Genomic DNA, 27,385 nt, shown 5'->3' on the forward strand with positions numbered 1-27,385 from the left:
ATATCATAATGTATTATTCTGAATTTATGAAAATTCTCTGATTTAGTACGCAACCTTAAATATGTATATTTTAAATGGAAAATAAGCTAGAGAAGGCGGAGCGGCTTTAAACTACGCAACAGTTAAAGCGGCTTAATGAGCCATTCACCATCTGTTGATGACGTGGTTCTTCCAGTGTTTAGGCAAACTAATTCGGGGTCCCCGCGGCAATTTTAGTAAACAATTAAGGATCGATTCTGATAGTGTGAAGCCTGACTACGGCGTCAAGGATTCTTTGGTTGCCTGAAACTGCCTAGTTAGAAATTGAATCTCGCACCTTGAACGGCATGGGATTCTGCAGCAGGGCAACATATTTACATAATCGCAAATGATTTTCGAGCTGATCACGGCAAGAAAATACAATAGAAAAATACTAAAAAGGATCAGGGAAGCGATCTGGTCTGCATCAGACGCTTACGTCCGTCAACGCGCCGTAGCGCTTTTCCCTCCATAAGCGCGCCCTCTCCTGCTGCTCTCTCTCTCTCTCTCGCATGCCGGCGACTGGTCGGAAAGCGGAGACGCCACTCTTCCCCCGCTAACCAACTCTCGAGCGCGCTCGCCAGCGCAGCGATTCTTCCACTTCGAGAAACCGCGGGCGGGTGCGACGTTAAGCGCCGACGGCGCAGCGGCCCCCGCCTTGGCTGTTTCGGCGGTTACTGGCTCCTCCGCGAAGGAATGCGATATTTCGGGAAGTCGGGCCGAAGCCCGACGGCGAAGCTACCCTGAGTCAAAACAGGCACACCGCGCTGTCGACATGCCCGGCCTTCAGCGGGCCGACAACGCAGCAGCGTTGCTGTTCCGCGGAGAAGCGCACTTGTGGCAACACCGCGGAGTCGAGGCGTGCGTAGCGCCCCACGAGAAGCGCTTCGGCGTCCCGAGTCGCCCCTACGAGTTGAGCGACTGAGTGCGACGACGCCTTTGGTCGAGCGGCGCACAAAGCGACGCTCCTCCCGCAGCCTGCGCCGGGAGGGCGACCAACCGCCGCTGCTCGAACGACGAGTGGGGGACGGCTGCCAAGAAAGACGCGACGTCACCACAGCGCGCGCTGAAGAAGAGCGCACGCGTGCGCGACGCGCGCGGGGACGACGTTTAGCGGCGGCGACGTTTAGCGGCGGCGACCTTGTCGGGCTTAACCAACCTGTCCCGTCGGAAAAGAAGAACCCATTCCTCCTCGGACTCTCTTGGCGGACTTCTTTTTTTTTTCAGTTTAGTTTATTGTGTGTCTACTTCTTCTTCACTCGGCCGTCGGAAGAATAGTGGTGGGACGAGTTGCGCAGAAAGGAGCGCCGACGGAAACGTGTGAGTCCTGAAACTTGCTTGCTTGGTTTTTGTGCTGATTTTCCCACCAGTTTCGCCTCCTTCACGCAGCCCTTTCCCGGTGGAACACTGACCCCTTAGCTAACAGTCGGAAAGGCGCACGCGGCAGCGAGACAACGTCGTTTGCATCACAGTTTACCGAGAAGTATTTCTACAGGCTGGCGTTTACGTGAGTGAGGAGTGCAAGTTGTGTTGATCGCAACAATGTCGCCTTTATGGCATCAAAAACGCGCCGCTTTGACTGTTGTGCAATAGCTCATCCTTCACTTAACTTTTACGCACTACCAACAGTAATCATCACAATATTTTGCTGCATGTGAATTCTGGCGTGCTTCAACCAGTTCAACCAAAACAATAAACAAAGAAACACAAACAAACAAAAAACAAGTGATGCTTGTTAGGCTCAAGCGAAACTGAACTCTAGATGCTTTTTAATGTTTGCATCTTTTCAGAATTACTGTGTTATAGAAGTTAAACACTATACGCATTTGTTCCATTCTGAGTATGTTTGCTAAAGTTCGAATTAAAGCATTAGCATTTTCTAGAAGACAGTACGAACACCAGTAGTAATAAAATGTGCGACCAATGCAACCAGAATTAAGTGCTCTAACTGCCCAGTTCATGGCTTTTCCCTACATTGTCAAGCAGTAAGAGATTTCATCTCTTCGGAAACCAGACCTTGTACTGCAGAGAGAGAGAGAAAAAAAAAACAAAGTAAAGGAAACGCAGGATAGTTCACCAGGTTGCAGGGAGTGAAGGTAAAGGGAGTGAAGGTGACATTACAGTTTCGTGCACGTATTGTTGGCGGTTTCCTTGAAAGAACAACCAAGTGTCACACTGCGCTGGTCAAAGAGATGAGAGTGACAGCTGTGACAACTTGGAATAACAGAGCCCAAAATTAGCAACGTTTACATTAGTCCTTATATAGCCAAAATAGAAATCTAAAGAGATACATTGCTTGCCACATAGAATTAACCGGTTACGGCTTTGCACATGGTATTTGAGTAACTACGTTGTTCGATCAATGTGAACCTAGTCCTGCGCACAGAATTGTCTTCAAGCCTGTGGTATTCATACCAAAAGGAAGCAAACGGTGCAACGGGGGAGTCGTCGTTCATGTGTAATGACTGCTTTACATGTAGGTTTAACTGACACATCCAGCACAAAATTCGAGATATTCAGACGATTCCGTTTCCTCTTTTTTTTATTTTCGGTTTTGTCATTCGTATCTTCCATATTTAGATTATATACAGTTCGTGCTACATTCTGTTTTCTGTTTAACAATATTAAGCGGGAATTACATTTTCGCACACGAAGTTAACAATGTAACCGGAAGCAAGCTGGTATCGTCCCTGACCACACGCCCGAACTTAATTAAGCCTTCACATAATAGTTCAGCAATGTTACACGTGCGCTATACTATGACTTGCTGAGCAATATGCCTCACGTGTTCAAAATAAATTCCAAGCGTTTTGTTAAAAAATGTAAGCGGAACAACAGTGCATTTTCACGGCGACGTTGATGGCGCATATATTATATTTGGTGTCATTCTGGAAATTAATTCGAAATGAATACGTCTGATAATCTCACCGGCTACAATGAGAAAATTGTAGTACGTTCCGTATATAAAGTAATCAATGAACAACTTAATTAGCGATTTTTTTTACTTGGCTGAATATGTGTTTATGTTTTTTGTGCAAGCAATGTCCGCTTCTCTGAACAATCCCGCTGAAGGACTAAAATTATGGTATATGCAATAGACGATTTTTAAAAATTGCATAAAATTTTAAAATGATCACCCCCTATATGCATGCAACATTTTATAGAGCCTGCCACATAACAGAGCGTTGGCAACCCTAATGCTACACCAGCGTGCTTCCTGACGTATCCAGTGCCAACATCGGAGCACGTGCCAACTGTCTTCTTCCTATCTGACATTTTACCCGTATGAGCCCATATGGTTAAGTCATATAAAATTCAATATAACGTTACAATTTTCCAGAACAATAACTCATTACAGTTTTTTACATCTCACAGTGTGCAGATCTCCACAAGAAACGAAGCTGCCGTTAAAAAAAATTCATTATTACTTACAATATACAATATATTTTATTAACTCACTCAAGTTTACATCAGCAACAAAGGAGAGAGGACGCAACGCAAAAAGCTGCGTTGTTGTAGCTTGAGAGCCACCCTGCGCCCTCTGCCGGGGTGTATAGCCCAGCAGCTGATCACAACAACAGTGGAAGAACGCACTCACAAACACAAAAGAAATGCAGCCACAAAATATCTACATCTGACATTTGCATGAAATTACGTCTCTACTATCACTGGACGTTATTTGACAAAAACTACTCCACATATTCTATGCACAGGAAACTCATTTGCAATCAACCGAGATACAATACAAGTAGAATGAAGGTACACGAAGCTATATATATGTTCTAATCGCGAACTATATACATTCAAACATGCGAAAAAGTTTGACTAATTTGTGCGCTGAAGTCTCTTCAAGTATGATGTTGTTCTTTTGCAGAATATTGAAATAATGGGATAAATTTTATGTCAGTGACTGCTTACCGTGTGTTGTGCGGCAGAAAGATACACACCATGACATTTTGCTCCGTGTATTGTAGGATGGATTCGAACGAGTCAGGTTGAGACTTTATAAAAGGAACTCATTCTTAATGGAAACAGAGTTTTTATACATAGAGATTAACTTGAATGGGAATAACTATGATATTGTGATGATATTAAACCTTCGTATCACCATTTCCTCATGACTTTACTATTTATTCAGTTGAATTTTGCTGTCTTCAGTTAAACGAATTCTCAATCTCTGCCACCTCTGGGAGGCAACAAAATATTTTTAAAAATTGGGGACCGTATCTGCAAGAAGAATCTGTCGTTAGAACTGTTCGTAAGATCAGGCGCCAGCGAATCGTCATAATTGACATATTATTAGTGAAGGTGGCTGACCGATGGCAAGCAGTACTATGAACGGAAAGGCTCATGAGCTTGGCAAATGATGCGTGTTTGTGTGCCCACACTCACATACGCGAACATGCACGAAAACGCACACACACACACAAACGCATGTGCAGTCACGCACATCTTTCCCCCACACACGTATACACATCTTGTAAGGACGCAGTACAGTGCTACGTAAAACTGACGCTACCAAAATTTTCTTGTAGTATTTTGCTACAGCGCTGCTTACGTCTACAAAGACGGTCTCGCGATATCTACTCATGCTAGTGGAGCTACGGATTTGCACGCGCTTTTCCCCAAGCTGTTTTGCAGCCTTCCGAAGGTTGTTCTGAAATTTTTATTTCATTGTCTTACTAAGAACGTTGTCAGACCGGAGCTGCTTCGACGGCAAAAGAAAAAAAGAAGAAAATACAAAGAAAAAGAAAATAACCATGCCAAATGAATGAGGGGATCTCACGACTAAGGTGAGTTTTCGTCAGAGCAGAGTTTCTCTAGGAGAAGGCGAAATCTCGACAGCGCACTTCTGAATGCACAAAATTACGTTCATTCAACTACAATCTCTCTTTTGTTTTCGTAGACGCATGCGTGGAGAAGACATATTGCATGAGTATGGATGTTTCACTGGTAGCGCTTGCTAAAGGGTCATGTTTAGCTGTTTTTACGTTAATTTATTCGTTTTAAAGCAAATTTACATTTACCCTACATGTGAGTAGCTGGAGGTGTACTGCTTCAAACCTCTCCAGCCAGTGGAAACCTGAACTGAGGGCTTCACCCTATAAATAAGCCGCCCCACCTCATTAACAATAAATGTTCTCTCTCTTTCTCTCTCTCTCTCTCTCTCTCTCTCCTGTTGAACACAACTTAACCCTTCCTACACGCCTACCTAAGGAAAAAAGGATCTCCTCGTTGTAGTCCTCAAGGCAAGCAGTCCCATTACCGCACAATTTGTTGTACAATTCAATGCATAAAAATTTGCGTGCAGGATGTGTAGAAACACAAAATACAATTGCTAATTTGCTAATTCCTCATATAGTCCAGGAGGCCGGCAATGAACGCCGAAGGTTTAGCTTGCTTGCAAGCCAAGCAGCTCTCGATTTTGTCTTAGTTCGCCCCCATTCCCGGTGCTACTTCATGACCCGATCTCTCCCAACACAACCTTAAACAGCTCGCGTCCATGACTTTTTCCCATCCGGCCAGAAAATGTTTGCGCTTTGCATTCTTGTAGTTTACATACGTATACTGGCTTCGAGATTATAGAAGCAAAATGAGTCATAGCAAGAACCTTTTATCTAAGGCAAAGAAAATGCGTCGATCATTGCACAAACATTACCACTGCACATTTTTCGCTTGAAGGCTGATCAAAATAGATGTAGTCCATTAGCGCTTGACCAGACAAGAAGAGCGAAAGGTAAAGAAAACTGTGTGCATTGATCGGTTCACCCGCAAATACAGTGCTCAAAGCACTGCACCCCAGCAGCGGTGTAGGTTGGTTCTTTTGTTTGGCAGCGTAGGGAAAAACAAAGGGCACGGAGATGTACGTCTAACTGCGATTTGTCCCGGGGGAAGTTGATGGTACATCTGAGTTGGTCATACATGTTCGCGCCTTTTGCTTTTCGCTAAGTTGCGCAGCAGGTACGCACTCCGTAGTTCGCCCTTTAGTCGTTTAGTAGAGTACACCAGGTTGCGCGCCTAGAATAGGAGCATCTGCTGATCTGCACGGCAGGACCGTGGACGCCTGAACGACAACTCGGCGAAGGTTGTGCCAGCTAACTTCACGTGCATTTGAGAGGAGCAAAGGATTTTGTGTTGTAAGCTGCAAAGAAGCGTATACAACCAACTGGCATTTTGGTGACTGTGACAATTATGGAATACCTATGTTTCATAGCACGTTTACTTTCGGGCGGGGACGCCACACAAACCGATTAGCTTATTCACACAACGGCATGGGTGGAGTGCGTCTGTGTGACGTCCTTTTGCTCGAAAACAGCAAACATAGCTGCGAATTATCAAGTGCCGCTGGTAACAATGTTCCTTGTGTGGAGAGTGGTCGATGACCCCATTTGTTGAGCTGCCTCTCGGATTAATCGCTCATGCAGCGCAGTCGTACGTGTCTGCAGTAAAGTCAGTGCTTGCAAAAAAGAAAGAAAAAAAAAAGACACTGAAGGCAAGAATCGCTCTTGTGCAGTAACTTCTCTTCAAATACGCTAGTGATTTCTCTGCTCGCATTCCATTGTGAAGGGAGTCTTGTTGGTAAGCTGCATGGGTGGACATTTCTTGCGTTACCGAGTGCTGCTATGTTACCAGATAAACAATGATGTGTTTCAGATCCTACCGCACTTTATAGACGCACTCGTAAAAAAAAGGTCGTCATTTTTACTAACTATATACTAACACGGCACTTGTTCCAAAAAGCACTACTTTCTTAGTAAGTGCAGGTAGTAAAGTGATGGTTAGTACTTTCACTTCCTGCTGAAGCTAGCAGAAAGCACTAACTTAGTACTAACTAAATACTCGCTTGGTAGTGCAGTTACTAACGCAAATGAAATACAATTACGGACAATACAATGTGGCCTATTCCATTTAGAAGTGCCGCTTGCGTTGGCATACGAAGCCGATGGTATTGTAAAAGCACAAGAAAGCAAAATAATAAATATATATGAAAAAACGAGAACCGCGTCCTTTCGCCTTACATTAAGGCATAAATTAAGTGTATATAAACGTAATGTTTACCAGAGACATTAAGGCGCACTGACGCCAGGTAAGAATGTTCTACATATCTCCAACAATAACGATACATAAGAACACCCACATAGAACGGCAAATGCGCTAAGAAGCTTTCTTTTTCTTTATTTCCAGCTTGGCTACAAGCTCCAGAAGAAATTGTGATCATAGATAACACTCGTTATGTATGGGTTACAGTATCAACTTAAGCATTGACACCACACAGCACTTCCTAAAAGATCAAAATCAAGATTATTTATAGCCATAATTTTAGTCAGCCCATGTTAAACCGGTGAGGACCTATGTATTTGGTTAAATAATCAGAGCTTTGTGCATAAATTTCTAAAGCGTACTGTCTTCGCATATGTGTGCGACGACGTCGCACATAACTGTTAGTTCAACATAATGAACACTGCAGTTTATATCAATTTTGCATAAGGCTGTCACAATGACAGCATAATAGGCCACGGCCAGGCGCTTTAGTAGTGGCTTAGTAGTTACTTAGTAAAATCTACTAAGAAGCCTTTCTGGCTAGTAAAGGCAGCACTCACTGGCTTTACTAGCAACTGGCGCGCTGGTACAGAACTAGTGAGAAGGTAGTGTGCTTGTGATTGCGTGCGTGTGTGATTACTATGTATTTACACACTAATCTAGTAAACGCGTGCATTTACTAGCTGTTTACAAACATTATTTTTAAGAGTGTGGTGTTCGAGCGGATTAATTGCCGGCAACTTTTGCAGGGTTAGGTCCACCTGCAGCAAGCAACGTTCATGTTGCTCGTTTTCTGTTCGTAGTAAAGAGAAAGCAGGCTCGCCAATGTGTCGAGCAGACCGGAACAACGCCTTGGCAAACTAGCTCCAAAAGCGTGGCTCGCGACACGCAGGGAAGGTAAGCCCGCGCTTGGGCCCGGTGTGTTTGTACCGGTTCGTTCACCGCGGAGCAGGACCTCCGGGGGCAAGCCTGCGTGTCGAGCGCCCCTCGCCCTTTCCCCGGTTGGCGTTCGTCCAGAGCGATTGAGTCGGGCCTCTCTGCTCGTTGACGAGCGCGGGTACTCCTGTCGGGGTCAAAGCAGATGGATGGCTTCCCGCCGCCGACGGAGAAGACGCGCGCGCGCTCCGTCAAAGTGGAGAGCCACGCATCCGTCCCCTTCTTCCACTGTGTAGAGAAGACGCGGACGTCTTGACGTTCGCATAGGGCCCCCGCAACGCGTCATCCGGCGGTACGTACGTACGCGAGATGACGTAGCGTGCGCGTGTCGTCATGCGGGTCTGTTCGTATACACTGCAGAGGCGGGGTCAGGCATGCGGGAAGCGAAGAGTGCGGCAAACACGGTTTCCCCCCCTACCTTTGCGCAATGAACGCACGTGAAGACGCGGACGCGTTGTTCATGAACAAGGTAAATTGCAAACAATGGGGACTGCGCGCAAGGCTGCACCTGCGTGATGAGCCAAAGTACTACCGGCGTCCTTGAATACCACGTCCTGTGTGCCGCTTCACGTGGTTTCTAGGTGACGATATCCTTGAAGCATATGGGCATGCAGAAGTGCTCACTCAAACTGGCGGAAAAACTACGTGTAGTGTCTGTTGATACTGTTTTGAAGCCGGTCCATATTCTGGGTACTTCATGTTGCTGGCACCCTAAACATCCATTGGAATGACCACGCCGATCAAGCCGCCCGATGTGCACATGAAAGCGCCGAATATGTTTTGATGCCAGTTTTACGAACAGAGGCTGCGGCTGGTCGGTGATTGATGTCCCGCGAATGTACGTTTCCCCTGTGGGGCTCGAAAGTTTCCACCATAGTCGTTTACGTTCGTTCTTTTTGAATGTACAGATGCATCTATCCGCTAGGTTACCACGACCTGAAAAGACCATGTTGTAACGTTTGGGGCTAGGCATCGCATCTACAAACTCTCAGGCCTTCCCTATTGGAACGACCAACAGCCCCACGTGCCAGACATGCAGCTCCGATGAGACACTCGGACATTATCTGTGTTGCCCGCGCTATAGTGACGAGAGGCAAATGATGTGCATAGCGCTGGACCAATCACAATATCGTTCACAAGCAGAACAAAAAGTTCCAGATCAGCGCTTCCAAAGAACATCCACGCAGAAAGCTTTATTTGCGCTACTAAGGCTTCCGCTGTCTACGAGCATCCGTGATGTACTTTAAGAACGCCGCCCGCTACCACTCTAGAGCACGTGGTTTGTTAGTGCTCGTCTCTCTTTCTCCCTCTTTCCTTCCAGTATCTTTCCTTTTTATTCCTTACTCGTTCCCCCGTGCAGGGTAGCCAACGGGAATTACCTCTGGTTGCCCTCCCTTCCTTTCTATGCATCCTTTCTATCTGTCTCTCTGGTCGTTCGGAATGTAAAGTAGGAAGTCAGCCACAAGTTTATCGTTACTACGAAGGCTTTAGCTAGCTGATGAAAGCCAGATGAAGAAAACAAGCTGTCTTCCAAGCTTTCTTTTTAAACACATTAGTTCTGCGGAAACCCAGTGTGGACGCAAGTATAAAACAGAAAGAACGTATATCCATCTGAACTGTAGCAGGAACAACAAATGGTGGTTGCGCATGTAAATTTTCCTTTCCGTTATATCTCCTTCGCTGTCAGTCGGCATCCTTCTTCTATATGAACCATTCTCTTTTCTTCAATTGACCACCAACTTTCAGAAAAGCCCATTTGTCTAAGCGGGGCCCTCCTTAAGTGCTTTGAGTTGCCAATTAAATCACGTACGTATGATTACATTGCAATTTCCTCGTTGTGCGCCGGCTCTACAGAAAAAAATCTTTAACTGCGCGGCGCTCTATAAACGGGGATGTTGCACTTGTTTTCTCTGTAGGTTCAAGGTACCGTGTGACGAACTGCAACTTTCTCGTTAAGGCTCACTTATTGGCGTCAGTTCCGGGATTTCGAAATGCCCAGCGCCAGCGCCATGCTGCACTCATCAGCGCCCAATAGAAGGGTGTTCATAAGTGAAGAGAGCGTTGGTAACCTTATGTTTCTTGTTACCATGCGCAGTACTTTGCTCAGATAACGCAAGTTAACCGGCAGTTCCCTTCTTCTTTTTCTTAGAGGACTGCAGCGCGAACTGAATCAATGAACGTGCAGATACAGGAAGCATCAAATCGCCACGAACAACATGAAAGTTAAGCCGCCAGAACGCCGAGAATGCCATAGTGCTGGCGTGTGAACATCCGTAAGTAGGAAGGACTGGTGACGAATGTCATAGTCTCCAGGCGCTTTCAACGCATGTGTGCTGCCAGCAGAATAAAAACTACGGTGCAACACATGATAGAGTGTATAAGCGCGACTGAACGAGGACGTAGAAAGGAACACATACGCAGAGACAGCGCTTCACTTTCAACTAAAGATATTATTTTCGCACGCATCGATATATATATACCGTAAGAGCGGAAACAAACCTGACAGGAAAAAAAAAAAAAACATTCAGTGGTGCATATCGATGAACCGTACCAGTGTGCAAGGCATGCTGAAAACATATACTGCAATGGTTACAAAGATAAACCGAGGAACCGCATCTCCTTTATTTTTCGTAACTAAGTCGGAACAAGTGGTGGAATTCTTTAAAGTCTGGCAAGACAGGAACCTTGTCGCTTTTTCTATAGACTTAAAGAATCTGTACTATTATCTCCCGCAGAATGACGTGATGAAATGTGTAACTGACTGCATTGACAAGTTTGGGGCGGTTCGGTTTCAAAGCGCTTCTGGTTTGACTTGCGACAGATTTTAAGAACTTCTTCGTTTTTATGTTTACTCGACATACGCGACTTTGGAGAGAAATGTTGTCAAACAAAAAGATTGCATACGCATTGGGTCATGTATTGCTCCCTGCTTGAGTAACTTATATCTAGCTAACCATGACCAGGTTATTGATGAACGCCTGAAAAATAGCACCGGTGTCGTGAAAGCGTTCAGATTTGTTGACGATTTTCTAATCATTTTGAATAACGAATCAGAAAATTTTGACTCACTGGTTTCAAAAACCGTAACCTCGTTCACTGAGGTGTTGTCCCTTTATCTTCGACACATGAAGTCCCCATAGACAATTTAATAAGTTTTTAGACTAGGGATTGTACTTTTCCCCACAAAAGACCTATTGAATTATCACCCGAGAGGCAATAAGCCAGTCCTACCATTTCATTTTGCTCTTTCAAAACTCGTCAAACCCGCAGTAGTAAAACCGCGCTTCAATAATTATCTGACAAAGTCATGTGACCACAAAGTGGAAGCCAGTTTTAGAGATCAGGCCAAGCGCCTGGCAGATTCCAATTACCCGATGCGTATGCACACCTCTGTCGCGGAGGGCTTAAGCAGGAAGTGTAAAAACGCATCGAATGGAAGCAGTGCCAAAGCTAGAGCAAAGAAAGTTGCTGTGGTACCATACATTCATTGCAATTCACATAATCTCAGAAGAATAGCGGCAAAAGCTGGGCTGGACGTGGTTTTCTCTGCCCCTGAACGTCTACAGAAGCTATGCAAAGAGGTTAATAGAGAACATAACAAAAGGCACGCATGCTTTACTCAGCATCGCAAACAATTGGGAACCTGCACTAACAACGTTGTCTATGCCATTCCACTTTCGTGCGGAGAAACGTATGTTGGCCAAACCAGCAAATGCATCAATGAGAGATTAAAAGAGCATCGATATAACGTCCCTAGGGTAATCTCGGGTCATTTGGGTATTCATTGCCGAGATTGTTCCTGCAAACCCACGTTTGAAAGCACTTCCATTATGTATAGTGTTCAAAGCAGGATGACAAGGGAGACAGTGGAAGCCTACGAAATTGCAAAATTACAGGAAAGGTGCGTGAGCAAGCCTTCAGTGTCGCTATCTGAAACAGAGATGCAGTTCCTCGGTTTATCTTTGTAATCATTGCAGTATATGTTTTCACCATGCCTTGCACACAGGTACGGTTCATCGATATGCACCAATGAATGTTTTTTTTTTTTCCTGTCAGGTTTGTTTCCGCTCGTAGGGTATATATACATCGATGCGTGCGAAAATAAAATCTATAGCTGAAAGTAAAGCGCTGTCTCTGTGTATCTGTTTCTTTCTACGCCCTCGTTCAGCCGCGCCTATACACTGTATCATGGGTTCTAACCAACTAGCCCGCCAACGTGTTTTGGCCAAGTGCAACACACCATGAGTAAGCAGCCGTATGAAAAGAGTGAAGAATGTTTAAGCAGACAAAGCATCCGCCGCACCAAATCAATTATCAGCAGCATTACTTGGTTTATTTTACCAGGTAGAATACTTCAACATGATCCAGCTATTTCCTGCATAGATAGCCACACGAAAGACATTGAAAATTTCAAGCCCAAACGGAAGCAATGAGTGGAACCTAGCCGTTTTGCGAAAGCCGCACTGGAACAAATGTTCACTATCCGACAGCAAAATCCGTTTGATGTTAAATGCGTCATGTAGACTAATTCTGTATGGCATAATGGAAATCAGTAAGGTAAACAAAACCATAAATACAACAAGGCACTCGATTAAATGCTAGTAACCAATCGAGTGATGCATTTTAACCGACGCAAATTAGCGAAGCAGCCTCTGCGCTAAAAGCTTCAAGTGTCCAGATTTTGAACACAACTTTGTTAAGTAGGAGCAAAGGCTACGATGAATCGAGTCGAAGGTGCACAAATGCAAAGCATTTATTGTCGCTTATGTGATTTCTTCAGGAGGAATATATATATGGAATGTTCCCGGAAAATAAAAGCAACCAATTTGTTTGTGCAAGAGCTTGATTACTTCGAGGACAATTGGGCTTTTGATAAGTCTTGCTTTTGCTTTATGTACGGCCTTTGTGAATGCACCATCTGCCCCTTCCACGTCATCTCGACACAAAGTGAAGGAAGACAAAAGGAAGGACGCGTGTTCAAAATAACACAATTCTTTCAGAGTCTGCAAACGGCATGTGGTAGTACAACGAGCAGTGCGGCTAAAGATAGGCCAAGGAAAAGTGGGGTATGTAGACACACTGCATCATTGGACTATGTACACGTTAAGAACAAAGAAAACCGAATGTGAGAAAAAAAAGACAGTTAATGAAGGTAAGATACGCCCTTGTGTACTCGCGGACAACTTTCTGTGGCTATGAAGAAAAAGGTACGGAGGCAAAGTGCGCACAAGCGACAGAGCTGCTGGAAATAGTCCCGCGTTTTAATTCACGTTAGTTTAGGCTGGGTAAGACAAAACATGGACGCCTCACTAGCCACTCTTAATTAAGATAAAACACACCACTGAGTATAAAGGTTTGCTTACGTTTGCGGCTTTTCCTCTCCGCGTCTGGGGAAACGCTAAACCGTCGCACGCGGAAGCTGCGTAGATTCAGCGTCTGTTCCGAGCAACCAAAAGCACTGTCAAACGCTGCCGGGCTACTTGGCGCGGTGACACACGTGCAGCTGCCACGCGCCCGTAGCTTTCTTTTCATAGCCACAGAAAGTTGTCCGTGAGTTTAGCTCTGTCTCTTGAACTCGTCTATGCTACATAAAGTTATGCTGGTGTCCATGGGAGCTACGTATGTGTATATGACAATATCTATGCGTTTTTCTTGTTTTTGTTTTTCAAGATTATGCCGAATTTACGAAAATCGCCTGTGGCAGATAGCACAGTTATGGAGCTGGATTACTCGAGAATGCGGATCTACTTGCACGTGAAATCAAAATGCATAATCGACTAGCAGCAACATTTCTATAGTAAAGGACTTAGCTTAATTCTTTAAGGTACAAATAGCAATTTTAGCATTGTAGCAGGTAAGTTAACAAAGTTCGATCGCTTGGAACGAATTGTCAGGATGACACCCGTTTCAAGAAGGAGGAGGAGGAAAAGAAGAAAGGGCAAGCAGGAAGGTCAACCCTTTCAAAATATTCGTTCCCAAGAATGGCCTCACCTCAAGGCGCTAAGCCTACATGACAGACGCCTGGGCATTGTGACGTGGGTGAGGTGTGTGCGCAGAACATGTCTGAATATAGCACGTGTACATAGTTACTTGTACGCTATCTTTATCGTCTTCCCCATTCCCCCTTCTCCGATTTTCCTTCTATTTAAATCTAATACGCAGAGCAGCAGCACAGAGGCATAGGTCCTCCGGCCGACCTCTGTGTCTTTCTCAGAAAAAGAAATGTTTTTCTCTTTTCATAAACAAAGTATTATGGAGAGCACTGTATTGTTACTGCAAATTTTACGGCGCATATGTCAAAAATTACGCCGTCCTGATATTACGTTGCAAGTACATGCATGTCACACTTCGTAAATTGCAATGCGTACCGTGAAATATCTAGTTAGAACCATAATTAGTGAAACTTCAGTAATTATTCCAGCACACATTTCTATTTATTACGCAAATAATGTACGCCTCCTTGAGAAATTCTGTTCAAAGATTAGGACTGTAGTATCTACTCCAGACTATCTTTGAAAATTCTGTATATATGGCTTAAAAATAAGGAAACTGGTATATCTTCGTACTACCGCGCTTTCAACAGATCAAAATAAGCAACACGCCTAAGTCTAAGGCAGTGCAGCATGTAGATTTAAGTATTTTTATCGCATCTATCACGGGTGCTTCGTTATTGAACGCTTCCAAATTATTGAATGAATATTAATTAAACGAGTGATTCGTGCGTTTTACAGAAACTAAACAGAAAAACGATCCGACAACCATTCTGTCATTAATGTAGGTTAGTAATTTCGGTCATCATGTGTTACTTAACAAAACCAATTGCTTTGCGTCTACATCGTAGGCGCGGCTTCGTCAAAGTTATTTCAAAACGTACCATGAATGTAAACTTTCACGCACTTCAATGAGGTGGTCCTCCGGCATTTTCATATTCTTTCGATATTATTGCCCTGTCCTGCTGTATTTGCTATTGATAAAGTGTTTCCTTAAAACATAAATCCCTTTTAAGGGTGTTCTGTTATATTTTTGATAATTTTTGTATTTATGAGGTATTGTAGATCATTACCGATGTTTCGTTCATCTTTCTCTACATATGCGTCCTCTGTTTTACGGATGTCAGGATGGCTAGCAGCCTGCGGAAATTAATAAATAAGAACTGCGATTCAATGGAGCAGATTGATCGGCCAATAGTGACTGAATTATATAAGGAAAATATGTATGATAATATCACGAAGCTATTTCTTGCACGTCCCGGCAAGGGCATCTGCGTCAGCAGGGTTTGGCATGTTGCGACACCACGTACCCGAGCACATGAAGGTTGGACCCTGCCGCGTGTAGCAGTGCACGGCGTAGCCGTGTCTGGTGAAAGGGAGATCCTGGGGGTTGAGCCAGTGCCGGATGTTTGGACCTTTAAGGCCCTTCGGTGGCCTCTGCTTCAGATAGACGGCTAGATAGACGGCAGATAGATAGATTTTCGAGGGATAACATTCTCTCCCATTGCAATAAACATTAATAATTAAGCAAATATAAAGAAAAGTAAAGCATTCAGAGAATAAGAAATTATAAATAATATTGTAACATTTACAGCCGTGAGCATGCCTATAACTCGTGCAAATAAGGTAACACTTGTTAAAGAGCAGTTCGGTAGCCTGAGGTTTAAATAGCGCAAAAGTCCCGTAATCCGGAGCGCCACACGGCCTCCAGTAAGCGCGGTCACGTTTCAGTACACCAGTAAGCGTTGTAGGGGCAATACGATAACGGCAAGTTGCGCATGTCGAACTGAAGTTCAGTGTTGGGGAAGATCAGTACCCCGTCTAGTTGACGAAAACGCTTTTGTCGAGCTGCCGCACACACAAACAAAATATATCATTCTCGCACGTATTTTCCTTGTTCCTTGACAACCTCTTCTCAATTCCAGACAAATGACAAGGCGCCACATGGAGCGCTGAACTCAGCTGGTGCCCGTTCACCATGGGAACGTCGGTGCCGGCGCCAACGGGGGCCGACAACTCCCCGAGTGAAGGTCACCGCAAATGCGGAGCCCTGTCGTCGCGCGACGAAGAGGACGCCGCCGCCACCACCGGTCTCGACTTGCGAGGCGGCGAGAACCGTCTCCGGGACGAAAGCGTGCTGTCCAGGCTGAGGCAGTACACGTGGCTCGTGCCGCTCATACACACACACTTCTGGGTGTCGGCGGCATTCTCCCTCATGCAGCCGTACTATCCTCGCCTCGTGAGTGCTGATAGATTTAGTTTTGAACCTCTCACGCATGACATTCTCGGCAGACGGCATAAAGGGTGAGAGTACTGTGCGTGCCAACGTGTCGACCGGTTATTATAGCCGCTTCCTCTCGGTGTGAGCCTCAGCATACTTTCACCTCTTGTCCTTTCGCTATTCAATTCTACAAACTAGGCGCAAATGTTCACACTTGGCAGTCAGTCAATCACAAAAAGGAGGAAAGAAGGTCAGAAATAAAGATTTATTGTCTCATCGATGGGAAGCCCGTAAATTTTGTCTCCTACCATAAAATTAATACGGACACATGAAGAACCAGGGCAACTGGCTCATCATACAATATTTATTTGCTGTCGTAGTCCTTACTAAAATATCTTAACACACTAGTCATGCAGAATAAAAAAAAAGTGAGGAATTTCTGTCAAAACAGGCGGTCTCGGCTTTTTCTCAGTCAAGAGGAACGTGATGTTTTTACCAAAATGTCTCGCATGATGACAACTTCGACCATTAACTTCGTAGCACGCCCCCCCCCCCCCCCCCCGCCCCCCTCTCCATTTAAAAGAAGTGTAGAAAAGAAAATAGGAAACAAATTGTGTGGCTTGTTGACTACTTATAATGTAACGAAGAAGAGAAGCCACTAGCACGGGGTCTGTTGACGTCTTCGCAGGTACAGTAATGTGTAATGTGTAACGGCCTTCTTGCTGGCCGATTAGCATGCGAGAGCCAGTCACATGTTGAAGACTCACACATGGCAGACGTAAAATTGGTTTCTTTGTGTTTACACGTCTGGTTGCTGAGATTGAATTTACTGACGCTGTGCGCAGTGGCTGCTGACATGTTATTGAATAAGTGTGGGTAGTAGGCATGCGTTGTGCCCCTTCCGGTGGCAGTTGCCAGACTGCTCCTCGCTTCCCCTTTTCTGTCGAGTATATATATGTGTTCAAATAATAATAATAATAATAATAATAATAATAATAATTTTAATAAAACTTATAGCTCGTAATCAGATTGTGGTTTTGCCATACTAAACCTCATAATTTATTTTGCTTTTATTATGCATCAACACACATTGGCACTGGCTAATACAGAATATTAAAGCATGCAATATTTTACTGCTTGCTTTGATTTCTCGCCACGTTGTTGTTGCAGGCGGCGAAAGCTGGTCTCGAAGCATGGAAGTACGGCTTCGTATTTTCGACGTTCAAGCTAACAATGCTTCTTGGATCCATATCCACAGAAAGACTTGTGAGTACGCAATCCTGTATTTGATCGCCAAATTCACATATTCATTTTCTGATTCTTTTGCTGCCTAAGTGGGCTGACATACTCCTATGTCTATTGATCGGGTAGCACTTTACCTAACATACTGTTTCTTGGAAGTTGGATTTGACGCATATTGTATTACGATCAATTTCCTCTGACCCAGACGTTCCGTCAAGTTAAACTAGAATACCTTAATCTTAACCTCCATGACGAATGACAACACAAGAAATATCCACTGTTGACAACTGTTTTCTTTCTGTTAGCTACCATATGATTACAATCAGGAGGACAACGCTGGAACGAAGGAAGGGGAAACGGATATAAACGCGTTTTTGTTTTTCCCTGACTTTGCAGTAAAATATTCATTACAAACAAGAATGATATAGGCTAGGCGCCTTCAACTTAAGCATGTTAACAGCGTTTATCAACCAAGACGGCAGTCAAACCTAGCCTGAACCGAGCTCAGTCGGAATTTTGTTTCCCCTGCCCGCCAGATGTAGCGTCTTCAGGTAACTGCGCTTTGAAAGTGAAAGCGTGACTTCTTTTATTGCTAGGCGCACCAGTGCTTCGGTTCTCTATGCTCCATCAGTTAAATATAACTACACAGCGACGGCGCAGGAAAATCTTTTTCAATAGAACCACCAGGTGGTTCAATATAGCCACTATTTCAATATTTTACATTAATCAATGCTTCATAATTTTTTTTAACGGACGGTTGAGAAACAGCAGGGAAATGTTTCCATAACAGGAAATATATTCGATAATTTTTTTTCATAAATCTTCATTACTAGCCACATTGTGCGCCAGCTATAACTGTGCATCTGATTTAAATATTACCTGCGAATTTCCCTCAAGATGCGACGATTTATTCAGGTGTGGGTCTCCCATTTCGTGGTGGGTTGTGACCTCCCGCTTTCAGTAGAACGATGGCAAGTAAACAGTGCATCTGTCCTTAATAAAATGCGCGAAATTTTTAGTAAGCTTTTAAGAATGTTCTGGAACAAATAGTTTGTTTTCGTATCTTCATTTCTGCACTAAATTAGTGATGCACCACATCGCAGTGCTGTGACGGATCACAAGAAACCTTAATGCATAGAGACCTACCGAGGTGCCTTCTTTGTCAAACGCATACTGGCTACGTTACCTGCCACCATCAGGCTCACTGCAGGCGTCTTAGAGGAGCTTACCTGCTATGCCCTAAACTCTAGAGCCCCGAGAAGTGAAAACAACTCCTGTACGCACCAGGGTTTGGAGCGTCAAGAGCGCGGGGGGAACCGCACTGCGCAGCCGGACGACATATATATGATGAAGGCGCGGTATAGCCTGTACGCATTTGACAAAGGCTATAGATAACCTTTTATATGGACCAGATTCGAACAACGCTAAATAAGAAGAAAATGTGATAGCAGGGAACATATGGCCGACATACCAGTGTATCCAAATGGACAACATCTCCTCTAGTTCATTCATGTAGCTTTTAATTAAGTTGTTTCATCACTCACTCACTCTTCTTGTCTGGAAAGCCACATACTTGTTGAATGTAGATGTTTTCACTTATTTCAGATGATTCTTTCGACTCCACTTAAATGCTACCTCTGCGGCCAAGTTGGCTTCTTCCTGTACAACGTCATGTTTGGGTAAGCTGCCAACACCAAGCCTCATCTTCACGTAGCACCGCAGACAACAGTGTGCGTCCATCTTCCTCCATACTATAGGTCCCTCTACTGGTCACCGGGGGGCACCGTCTTCCTGGCCCTCTCCTTGGTGGCAGTAATCTTCGGTGGCTTCGTGCAGACAGTGTACCTAGTCTCAGCGTACTCAGTAGTCACCTCGGAGCTGCACCAGAGCAGCGGTGTCATCATCGTAAGTCATGTGCTCAGTGAACGACCGGACATATTAACAATCTTAACACGGCTGTTCCGTAACAAGTGAGGAATTTCACTCGATGCTGCTCAAACGTTGTCTTCGTTAGGAAACGTTAGCATTCCAGAATTCATATCATTGCTTGCATAATTGTGGTCATTTGTTTAGGCATTTTTTTGGCTTGAAGTGCAGCAGATGATATTAAAAATGGGCCAGGAAGGAGCATTAAATAATAAATTTGGTTGTATCTGATTTTTCACAAAAATGACAGTGACTGACAGTAAGAATGGAAGAAAAGTGGGATGGCATAACATACTCAATAATAAAAGAAACAAGGCCCTGAACAACAAAAAACATGTTATGTACATCCAACACACATGTCGGGATCTATGCGAGGAGAATCCTGCCACACTATGCAATATGTAATGTCAAGCAACGTTCTGTTTATGTATTATATAGATAAAAAGGTGCGCGTAAACGCAGAAAAGCAGTTCTTGCGAATGCATACTGGGAGACGCCGACAAAGTGATATCATGAGAACGAAGGCGATATTTGAATTTTATCGAAACAAGAATGGTGGGGAGAGTAGTGCAGAGAAATATATGACGCAAATCTCGGTGGTAAATTTTACTATTAAAGCGAATAGCTTTCTTTGGCTCTCGAGGCCGTGTTCGAAGTCGGTGGCTGGTAGCCATTGTTCGCTAGTTGGTTCGCCTTTCACAGCCGATATAAAGGCGCCGATGCAAAAATCGCCAACTGTTGCAGCTCTTTGAGACGCACTTGCTCTCGCGGGAGAGCTTTGGGGCGTCTGCATGTTTAGATGCTGTGGTAGAGCGCTCGGGTTATATTACCTCACTGAAGAAATACACGCCTTCAAGCGCTTTATTCCTTTATTAAAATGATTAGGTTCCTAAAAGTGTTCGACAATCACATTCGATAGTTTCTGCAGAACCTCCATTTGCTCGTTTCCTTTCTGCGTCTTTGACATAATAAAACTGGCACATGCTCTCGCACTTGCTACACGACGCGCGACATGCGCCCCAATCGACTCAAAGAGGTAATTGGCGTTCGCACGAGGAGTACGCGTTCGAGTGCAGTCCAATGCTGCTAGAGCCTGTTGGGTTGAGAGACCAAGGTCCGATCCCACCATCAAACACGTGACTCTGCTACTAAAGCGGAGCTTCAAAATCAACAAAAAAGAGTTTATACTTACAAGATGTACCTTTTCATTCTTCTTGAGAGATCGCGGTGCCTTTATGTAGTTTCCTGGTGGGAAATCGAAAATTCTGTTTGTGGTTGTGACACGCGAGTGAATGAAGCCGTTCCTAAATCCTAGGGCATTGCAAACTTTTTAAACATTCTTTATTCTCTCTTCGTCTTGGTGATTTTTCTATCGTTCTCTATTTAGTTTTCTGCTGAGAGCAGAAATGTATGTCCCATACATTTTCAGCGGTAGGACCTCTACAGGAAACGCTTAACACAATTTAACGCGAACAAGGAATACCGCAATGTTTCACACTCGCATGTCTCGTTTTCTTTGTAAATTCAGGCCATCATGGAATTCATGTTCGGATGCGGGAACATGGCTGGTTCCGTGCTTGGAGGAACTCTGATCGACGTGCGTAAAGCGGTTTTCTTTTTTATTCTCATTGCTCACTGCTGGGAATCATGTGTACATTTAGAGGTTTAGAAATGTCAGACTACGAGAAAAAAAACATGGACACCTTAGCTCGGCACAAAAACATTTCAGGACATAATTTCTTTTAGAGCGCCGCTCTTAGGCATCTGTTGCTACGGCTAGCGTCTGCGTCGGCGGCATAACCGAACGAGAAACAGCGAAAGATGAAAGAGCGAACGGGGAGCGCAGCGGGCGATGAAAGAGGCGAGGAGAAAGGCGGAGGAGGAGCGTGCAGTGGAATTATGAGGCGGAAAGTGTAGGAGGAAGAGAGTACGACGAAAGGGTGACAAGAAAAGCGCAGAGCGGCGACCATGGCTACGAGATGGCGCCAGAGTAGCGCGCGTCGCCTGGCTGGTCTCTCGGCGGCAGCTGCTGTGAATCGCGGCCACACGTCATCCACGTGCTGGCTCTGGCGATGTCTAGATTAGCAGAGGAGGCGGGCCACATTTCGCTCCGCTTGCAACGTGCCGCACAGAGCAGATTGTCTGCACCAGCCAGTATATCGCGAAATGAAAACACGTATCGAGCTGCGCCGAAATTTCGCATTAGGGAGTATCGTAATCGTTGGTAAAGTTTTAGTAGAAATGAAAAAAAGAATAAATATCAAGAAAGTTAGGAAGAGATTACCTGCAGGTATAGACAGAAGGAGCTGATGCATTAGAAATACACACATAGAAGCCCAGAAATTATAGTTAACGCAACCGAAGAAGGCGAGGGAGAAATTTTAACCTCAACTACAACACAAGGATATTGCCCAAACCCAATTTTCAGCCCCGCCTTGCAGGTTTCTGCATTGCAAGTTGGATCAATCATATAAATGAGCCTTTACAGTTAATGCAGACAACGGATTATGCTACAATATCTGACTGAAATTCATCTCACCAGCCTGACCTGCTGTCACATGAGTTGTGAGGACAAAACGTGAAATTGCGCCAGACGTAGTTGCTATAGAAATCCCGGATTTGTCATCGGGACAGGACGTCCCACTGGATTGCAGAAATGTCTGCTGCTACTGCAAAAACACCTGTTGTGGCAATAAAAAGACGTCCCAAAACAGAACAAGAATGTCTCTCGATACGACAGATAATTTCTAATCATTTTCGGCAGTGCTAATATGAAAGGCAAATCTTTAAAACACGGAAGGTGGTTTTAGAGAGAGAGAGATTAACGGGATGTAAAAGGCAGGGACGTTAGCCAGGTAAAATTCTGGTTTTGCAGGCAGTTATACCCTATAAGCAATATGAAAGCAAGCATGCTTTTTTCCTTCAAGACGGATGGCTAAACATACATGGCCCATATAAATGTGTACAGTGAGGTTAAATGTTCCTCGGGAAAGCAACTTGTTACATATTAAATGATCCATTCGAGCTCACACATTTGGAGCAATCTTACGTAAAAAGGAATTCAGTGTTTCCTTTCATATTGTCCACGACCGGACATGAGTTTTCAGAGTTCGTGACCGAATTCTCAGAAAAACTTTCTTCGCCGCAGTTGTGGGAATACCCTCTGCCGTTCTTTGTCCTGGGCACCATAATCATCCTATCGATTCCATGGATTATCAAGCACAAGAAGGTCCCAAACAAGCATCCCGAAGGCAGGTAGCCTTCTGTTCTGCGAGTCATTTATTGCGTGCATTAGACAATCAGATATATTATTGAACAGGTTTCCGGTTAAGTGTGTTTAGCGGGTTTTAATGGCAAGAAGAGTTACATGCTCTCATTATTTTCACATTAACACCTGTGGCGCTTCTGTGACCCAACACGTAAGTGCAATGAAAAAATATTAACAATTGCTTTATGACCAATACTTTAGTACCTTTCACTACCTTCACGAAATCTTGCGGTAGAAGTTTTATCCAGGCGCAGTGTGACGCGACGTACCGCGATATATATAATGACACGGAAATAATGACCATAACCATCATGCACACCTCCACATCCAAACACGCATCGTACCAGGCCCCTTGAGCCACATGAGCACTTCACTACGATCGCTTGCACGTGGCGAAGTTTGCGCATCACCTGAGTCAAGCATGTGCCTCGCAAAAGAGAGAGTCTCAATTGAAGATCACAAAAAAGAAAGAAAAACGAGCTCATTATCACATGAAAGGTTCAGCGCAACAGGTAGACACATGAGACAACAGAAAGAGCACAAGCGCATTTCACTGCATCTCCGTGTACTCGTGGCAAACATGGTGCTTCGTTCACAAAGGATCTCGACACTCTGTCAGGCAGGTATTTGCATTTATGTAAAGCCCCCTTACTAACTTTACTTTATTTTATGCTGTTTACACTTCAAACTTAAGCGTGATTCGAAAATTTCGCTGTAGCTACGAAACCTTTCTTGAAGTCAACTCGGTTAAACTTCTCAGATTAGCATCACTTGTATCATGTGAACGAATTTATAGGGCTCATTTTAGTAGTGCCATGTAGCACACTGTCTGAAACGTATTGCGAAAGGTTGACCAAAAGTGAACGCTACCAAGTGCAAGCATTCTCATTCAAGCCATAAAAATTATAGAATACACTAATTTCTTGAAACAACTCAAGTCGAAAGTTTTTATGAGCGAATTTACTGTGACTTGAAAATGACATGTCCATTACGAATGTCACATACTGCAACTGAGCTTCATAAAAGGCACAAAAGCGACGAAGCGGAATAAAAACGATGTCGCCACTGAACACAGTACGGATTATTTTTACGTTACAAATACTTTCAGTTCATTTCAAAAGATTCCCGAAGTTCGTCGTACTCTGATAGAGCCGCTACTCTCGTTGATGCATTTGCACGGATAATCTCTGCATGCCGAGGTTATCGATTCGGCTCACATCTGCGATAAAGTTGTCTTTTCTTCCACTTGTGTTTAGCTTTTCGTTAATGAAGTATATAGAATTTATCGTAACTTGAATTTTTATTTTTATTTAATCACAATGTTTTGTTATAAAGAACAATTCCTTTGCAAATGCTTCGATTGTTTATTGTCCATTGGCTTCATATGGTTGTTACTAAATATTGATCCTATAGGTACTCACATAACATGTCCAGACATCTACGTGTACTAACCACATGCCCTCTGTAGGCTCTTTAGTATGGTCCTTCCTGTATATGATAATTCACTGATGTTCTTTTTCTAGTGCGCGGTCTTGATCTTTGCACCCTTTATTATTGATATTTTCGTGAGCTCCAACCTCTTCGTTTGGCTTAACGTGAAATGCACATTGAGCCACGTTTTGCGGTGTTTGCCTGTTAATCCTTATTTGATGACGGCAATACATCGTACATTGTCAATTTCAATTTGAAAATCTTGCTCTAGCTTCAGCTCCGCCTGAGGAGGCCCTGATGCAGGAGCAGGGCTCGCAGAAAAAGCTGTATAGACTTCTTTGGGACCCACTGTTCATGGTCAACATGGTAACCCTTATGCTCTCTTGGGTCATCATGGGTTTCAACGAACCCACTCTGGAACCATACTTGAGACAGGTACGTCGCTTCCCGTACGTAGGGATGTGAATGACAACGCAAGAACAATCCGGCTTATCCACATAATGTTTTTAAAACAAACGACAAAATAACATGCTGGTGTTCACTGTGGGCGAATGGCGCTTTTGCAGTAAATGAGTTCACAGACGTAGGAATCACTGAAGTCTGCTATCTTTTTTTTATTTACCGACAAGACATGATATCGCGTAAGCATGAATTGCTACCCTGACGCACGCGGGACACATTACAACTGTGACGTGGGTGTTTAGATACTCAATCAGTTGAAAAAATCCACTAATAGACCCACCTTAATTGAGAGTTCATATCGCAAATCAAACCAACTCGACGAACCAAAAATATGTAAGAAGCACTTTTCGAGTGCTCAAACAGGCTCTGGAATATCGAAGACTTGCAGGGTGCAGATGGTAGGTCGTGTGGCGATGTAGTGGGGAAGAATACTCACGTTCCGTTTACTTTTATGCTTTTTGACCAGTTTGTGCTTTTCTGAAATGCTTCGGTGGCAAAGCTTACGAGAAGATTTACGATTACAGAAACGCGCCACATCAAACATTGTACTTAACTTGCGTCTTTATGACTCGCAAGGCTTGTCCGGTTGCAAGGTTCGCCCATATTACGCATGTTGACGATAAACGTCAACTGTATTTGTTTGAATTATTGTTCATATTTTATATGTTCCTTTCAGTTCAACCTCAGCAGCACGAGACTTGGAGTACTGTACATGGTACAGTTTGCAAGTTACACCGTGGGCGCGGCATTCGCGGGACTGTTTTGTTACGTCAAGGTAAGCAATCCTGTAATCACAATATGTTGGGCATGCAGTATTTGCTTAGGAGATTAGACATGCCTCACGTTAAGATAAAATCATCATTATTCCCTATAAAAGCAAACTGCGTGCGGTACTTCGGCCTTTTGCAAATGAATCCGTATGTATCAGACATACCCGATAACATGCTTGACTTTCCTGCAGTTATTCGTTTCATATGTCATGTATTACACATGGTAAAGCTGGCTTGGCTACTTGTTTTTAAAATAATATTAAGATTAATCCATATTGGTGATTAATCAAGTAAATCCTGAAGCCCTACAGGCGCTTAATGAAAGCATATTACGTTAATGTCAAAGCAAGAAACAATCAGACGGCCCAAATATCAACAGCTGAGTGCCTCGAAGGTAGCAACCGGTAGCCATAAAGAGGACCAAATGCGTGCATTAGAGCAAACAATATATCTGATCAAATGATTCAAAAGCTATTTGCTTTGAATGCGACTATCATTCTTTGCCTACTTCAGTTGTTTTGAATCTATCTATCTATCTATCTATCTATCTATCTATCTATCTATCTATCTATCTATCTATCTATCTATCTATCTATCTATCTATCTATCTATCTATCTATCTATCTATCTATCTATCTATCTATCTATCTATCTATCTATCTATCTATCTATCTATCTATCTATCTATCTATCTATCTATCTATCTATCTATCTATCTATCTATCTATCTATCTATCTATCTATCTATCTATCTATCTATCTATCTATCTATCTATCTATCTATCTATCTATCTATCTATCTATCTATCTATCTATCTATCTATCTATCTATCTATCTATCTATCTATCTATCTATCTATCTATCTATCTATCTATCTATCTATCTATCTATCTATCTATCTATCTATCTATCTATCTATCTATCTATCTATCTATCTATCTATCTATCTATCTATCTATCTATCTATCTATCTATCTATCTATCTATCTATCTATCTATCTATCTATCTATCTATCTATCTATCTATCTATCTATCTATCTATCTATCTATCTATCTATCTATCTATCTATCTATCTATCTATCTATCTATCTATCTATCTATCTATCTATCTATCTATCTATCTATCTATCTATCTATCTATCTATCTATCTATCTATCTATCTATCTATCTATCTATCTATCTATCTATCTATCTATCTATCTATCTATCTATCTATCTATCTATCTATGCGGTCATAAGCTCATCATTATTCTAATTTCGACATCCGACGCCCGTCATGCCATCGTTGCCAACAGTCTTCGTCATACCATTGTTGTATACTGCCGTCGTCATCGTGAGACCTGTGCCGCCGTAATTTTTTTTGTCTTTTACCTCTGCGCAGATGGCAGCATTCTTTGCTTTTGCCGGGCAACTGATGACGGCGTTTGCCTACCTGATACTAGGCCCAGCGCCATTTGTTCAGCAAGACCCGTAAGTATATTTGACTTTTTCTTTTGCACAACCATAACAGGTCATTTTATTCAGCCTCGCAAAATGTCTGAGTACAATATAAATTTGTATTATATTCTGTTCCAAGGATTATCGCACAGAGTACTCAGTGCTCCTCAGCATTACGCGCATCTAACCGGGCTACACGCTCGTTGGGTTAGCAGTACTGTAAGGAAAACTTGGCATCGTTAAAGGACCACGCAGCGAGCCTCACACTCTACACATTCGTTATAGTCGCCATTTCGCTTGACACAGTTGACGAACGTTGAGTCAAACCTATTGCTAGGAATGTCAGACATGTTCGGGCTAAGCGTTTGGCAACGAAGCACACCAGCCGGGCTCCGCCTTTCGCGACACTACCACCAATGTGTTTCGTACTCGGAATAATAGAAAAAAACTCTGGCTCTAGCATCTGAGTCCACCGTCGGTATGGCCAGCGTGAGAATCATGAACTGCTAGGAATTTGCTAAGCTTCGTCCTTCTGGCAACAAATTACACTACTGAAGCTCGTATATATGTAAACTATCTGATTACCAACAATTAGTCTAACCTACACTCTAACTTATGGAATATAATCTTTAGAACATT

General features: G+C 43.5%; 1 protein-coding gene across 7 annotated transcripts in view; it reads left to right on the forward strand.

The window, feature by feature from the left end:
- Window positions 1-27,385, forward strand: part of LOC126521223 (MFS-type transporter SLC18B1-like) — a 126,148-nt gene that overhangs the window by 66,178 nt on the left and 32,585 nt on the right. Inside the window, exons 1-11 of one of the 7 annotated variants that reach the window (XM_055065828.2) lie at window positions 602-1,338; window positions 1,408-1,525; window positions 15,911-16,224; window positions 17,377-17,472; window positions 19,054-19,127; window positions 19,206-19,353; window positions 20,903-20,971; window positions 22,523-22,625; window positions 24,345-24,508; window positions 25,212-25,310; window positions 26,691-26,779. In XM_055065828.2, the coding sequence (XP_054921803.1) occupies window positions 15,964-16,224; window positions 17,377-17,472; window positions 19,054-19,127; window positions 19,206-19,353; window positions 20,903-20,971; window positions 22,523-22,625; window positions 24,345-24,508; window positions 25,212-25,310; window positions 26,691-26,779 (1,103 nt within the window). In that variant the 5' untranslated portion in view covers window positions 602-1,338; window positions 1,408-1,525; window positions 15,911-15,963. Of the gene's footprint in view, window positions 1-599; window positions 1,339-1,407; window positions 1,526-4,572; window positions 4,812-10,144; window positions 10,269-12,995; window positions 13,062-13,127; window positions 13,148-15,910; window positions 16,225-17,376; window positions 17,473-19,053; window positions 19,128-19,205; window positions 19,354-20,902; window positions 20,972-22,522; window positions 22,626-24,344; window positions 24,509-25,211; window positions 25,311-26,690; window positions 26,780-27,385 lie in introns of those variants that run through there. The other 6 variants (XM_055065826.1, XM_055065830.2, XM_050169850.3 and 3 more) reach the window with 6 other exon arrangements.

This window comes from Dermacentor andersoni, chromosome 6 (assembly GCF_023375885.2).
Source record: "Dermacentor andersoni chromosome 6, qqDerAnde1_hic_scaffold, whole genome shotgun sequence".
In the NCBI taxonomy this organism is placed as follows: domain Eukaryota; kingdom Metazoa; phylum Arthropoda; class Arachnida; order Ixodida; family Ixodidae; genus Dermacentor; species Dermacentor andersoni.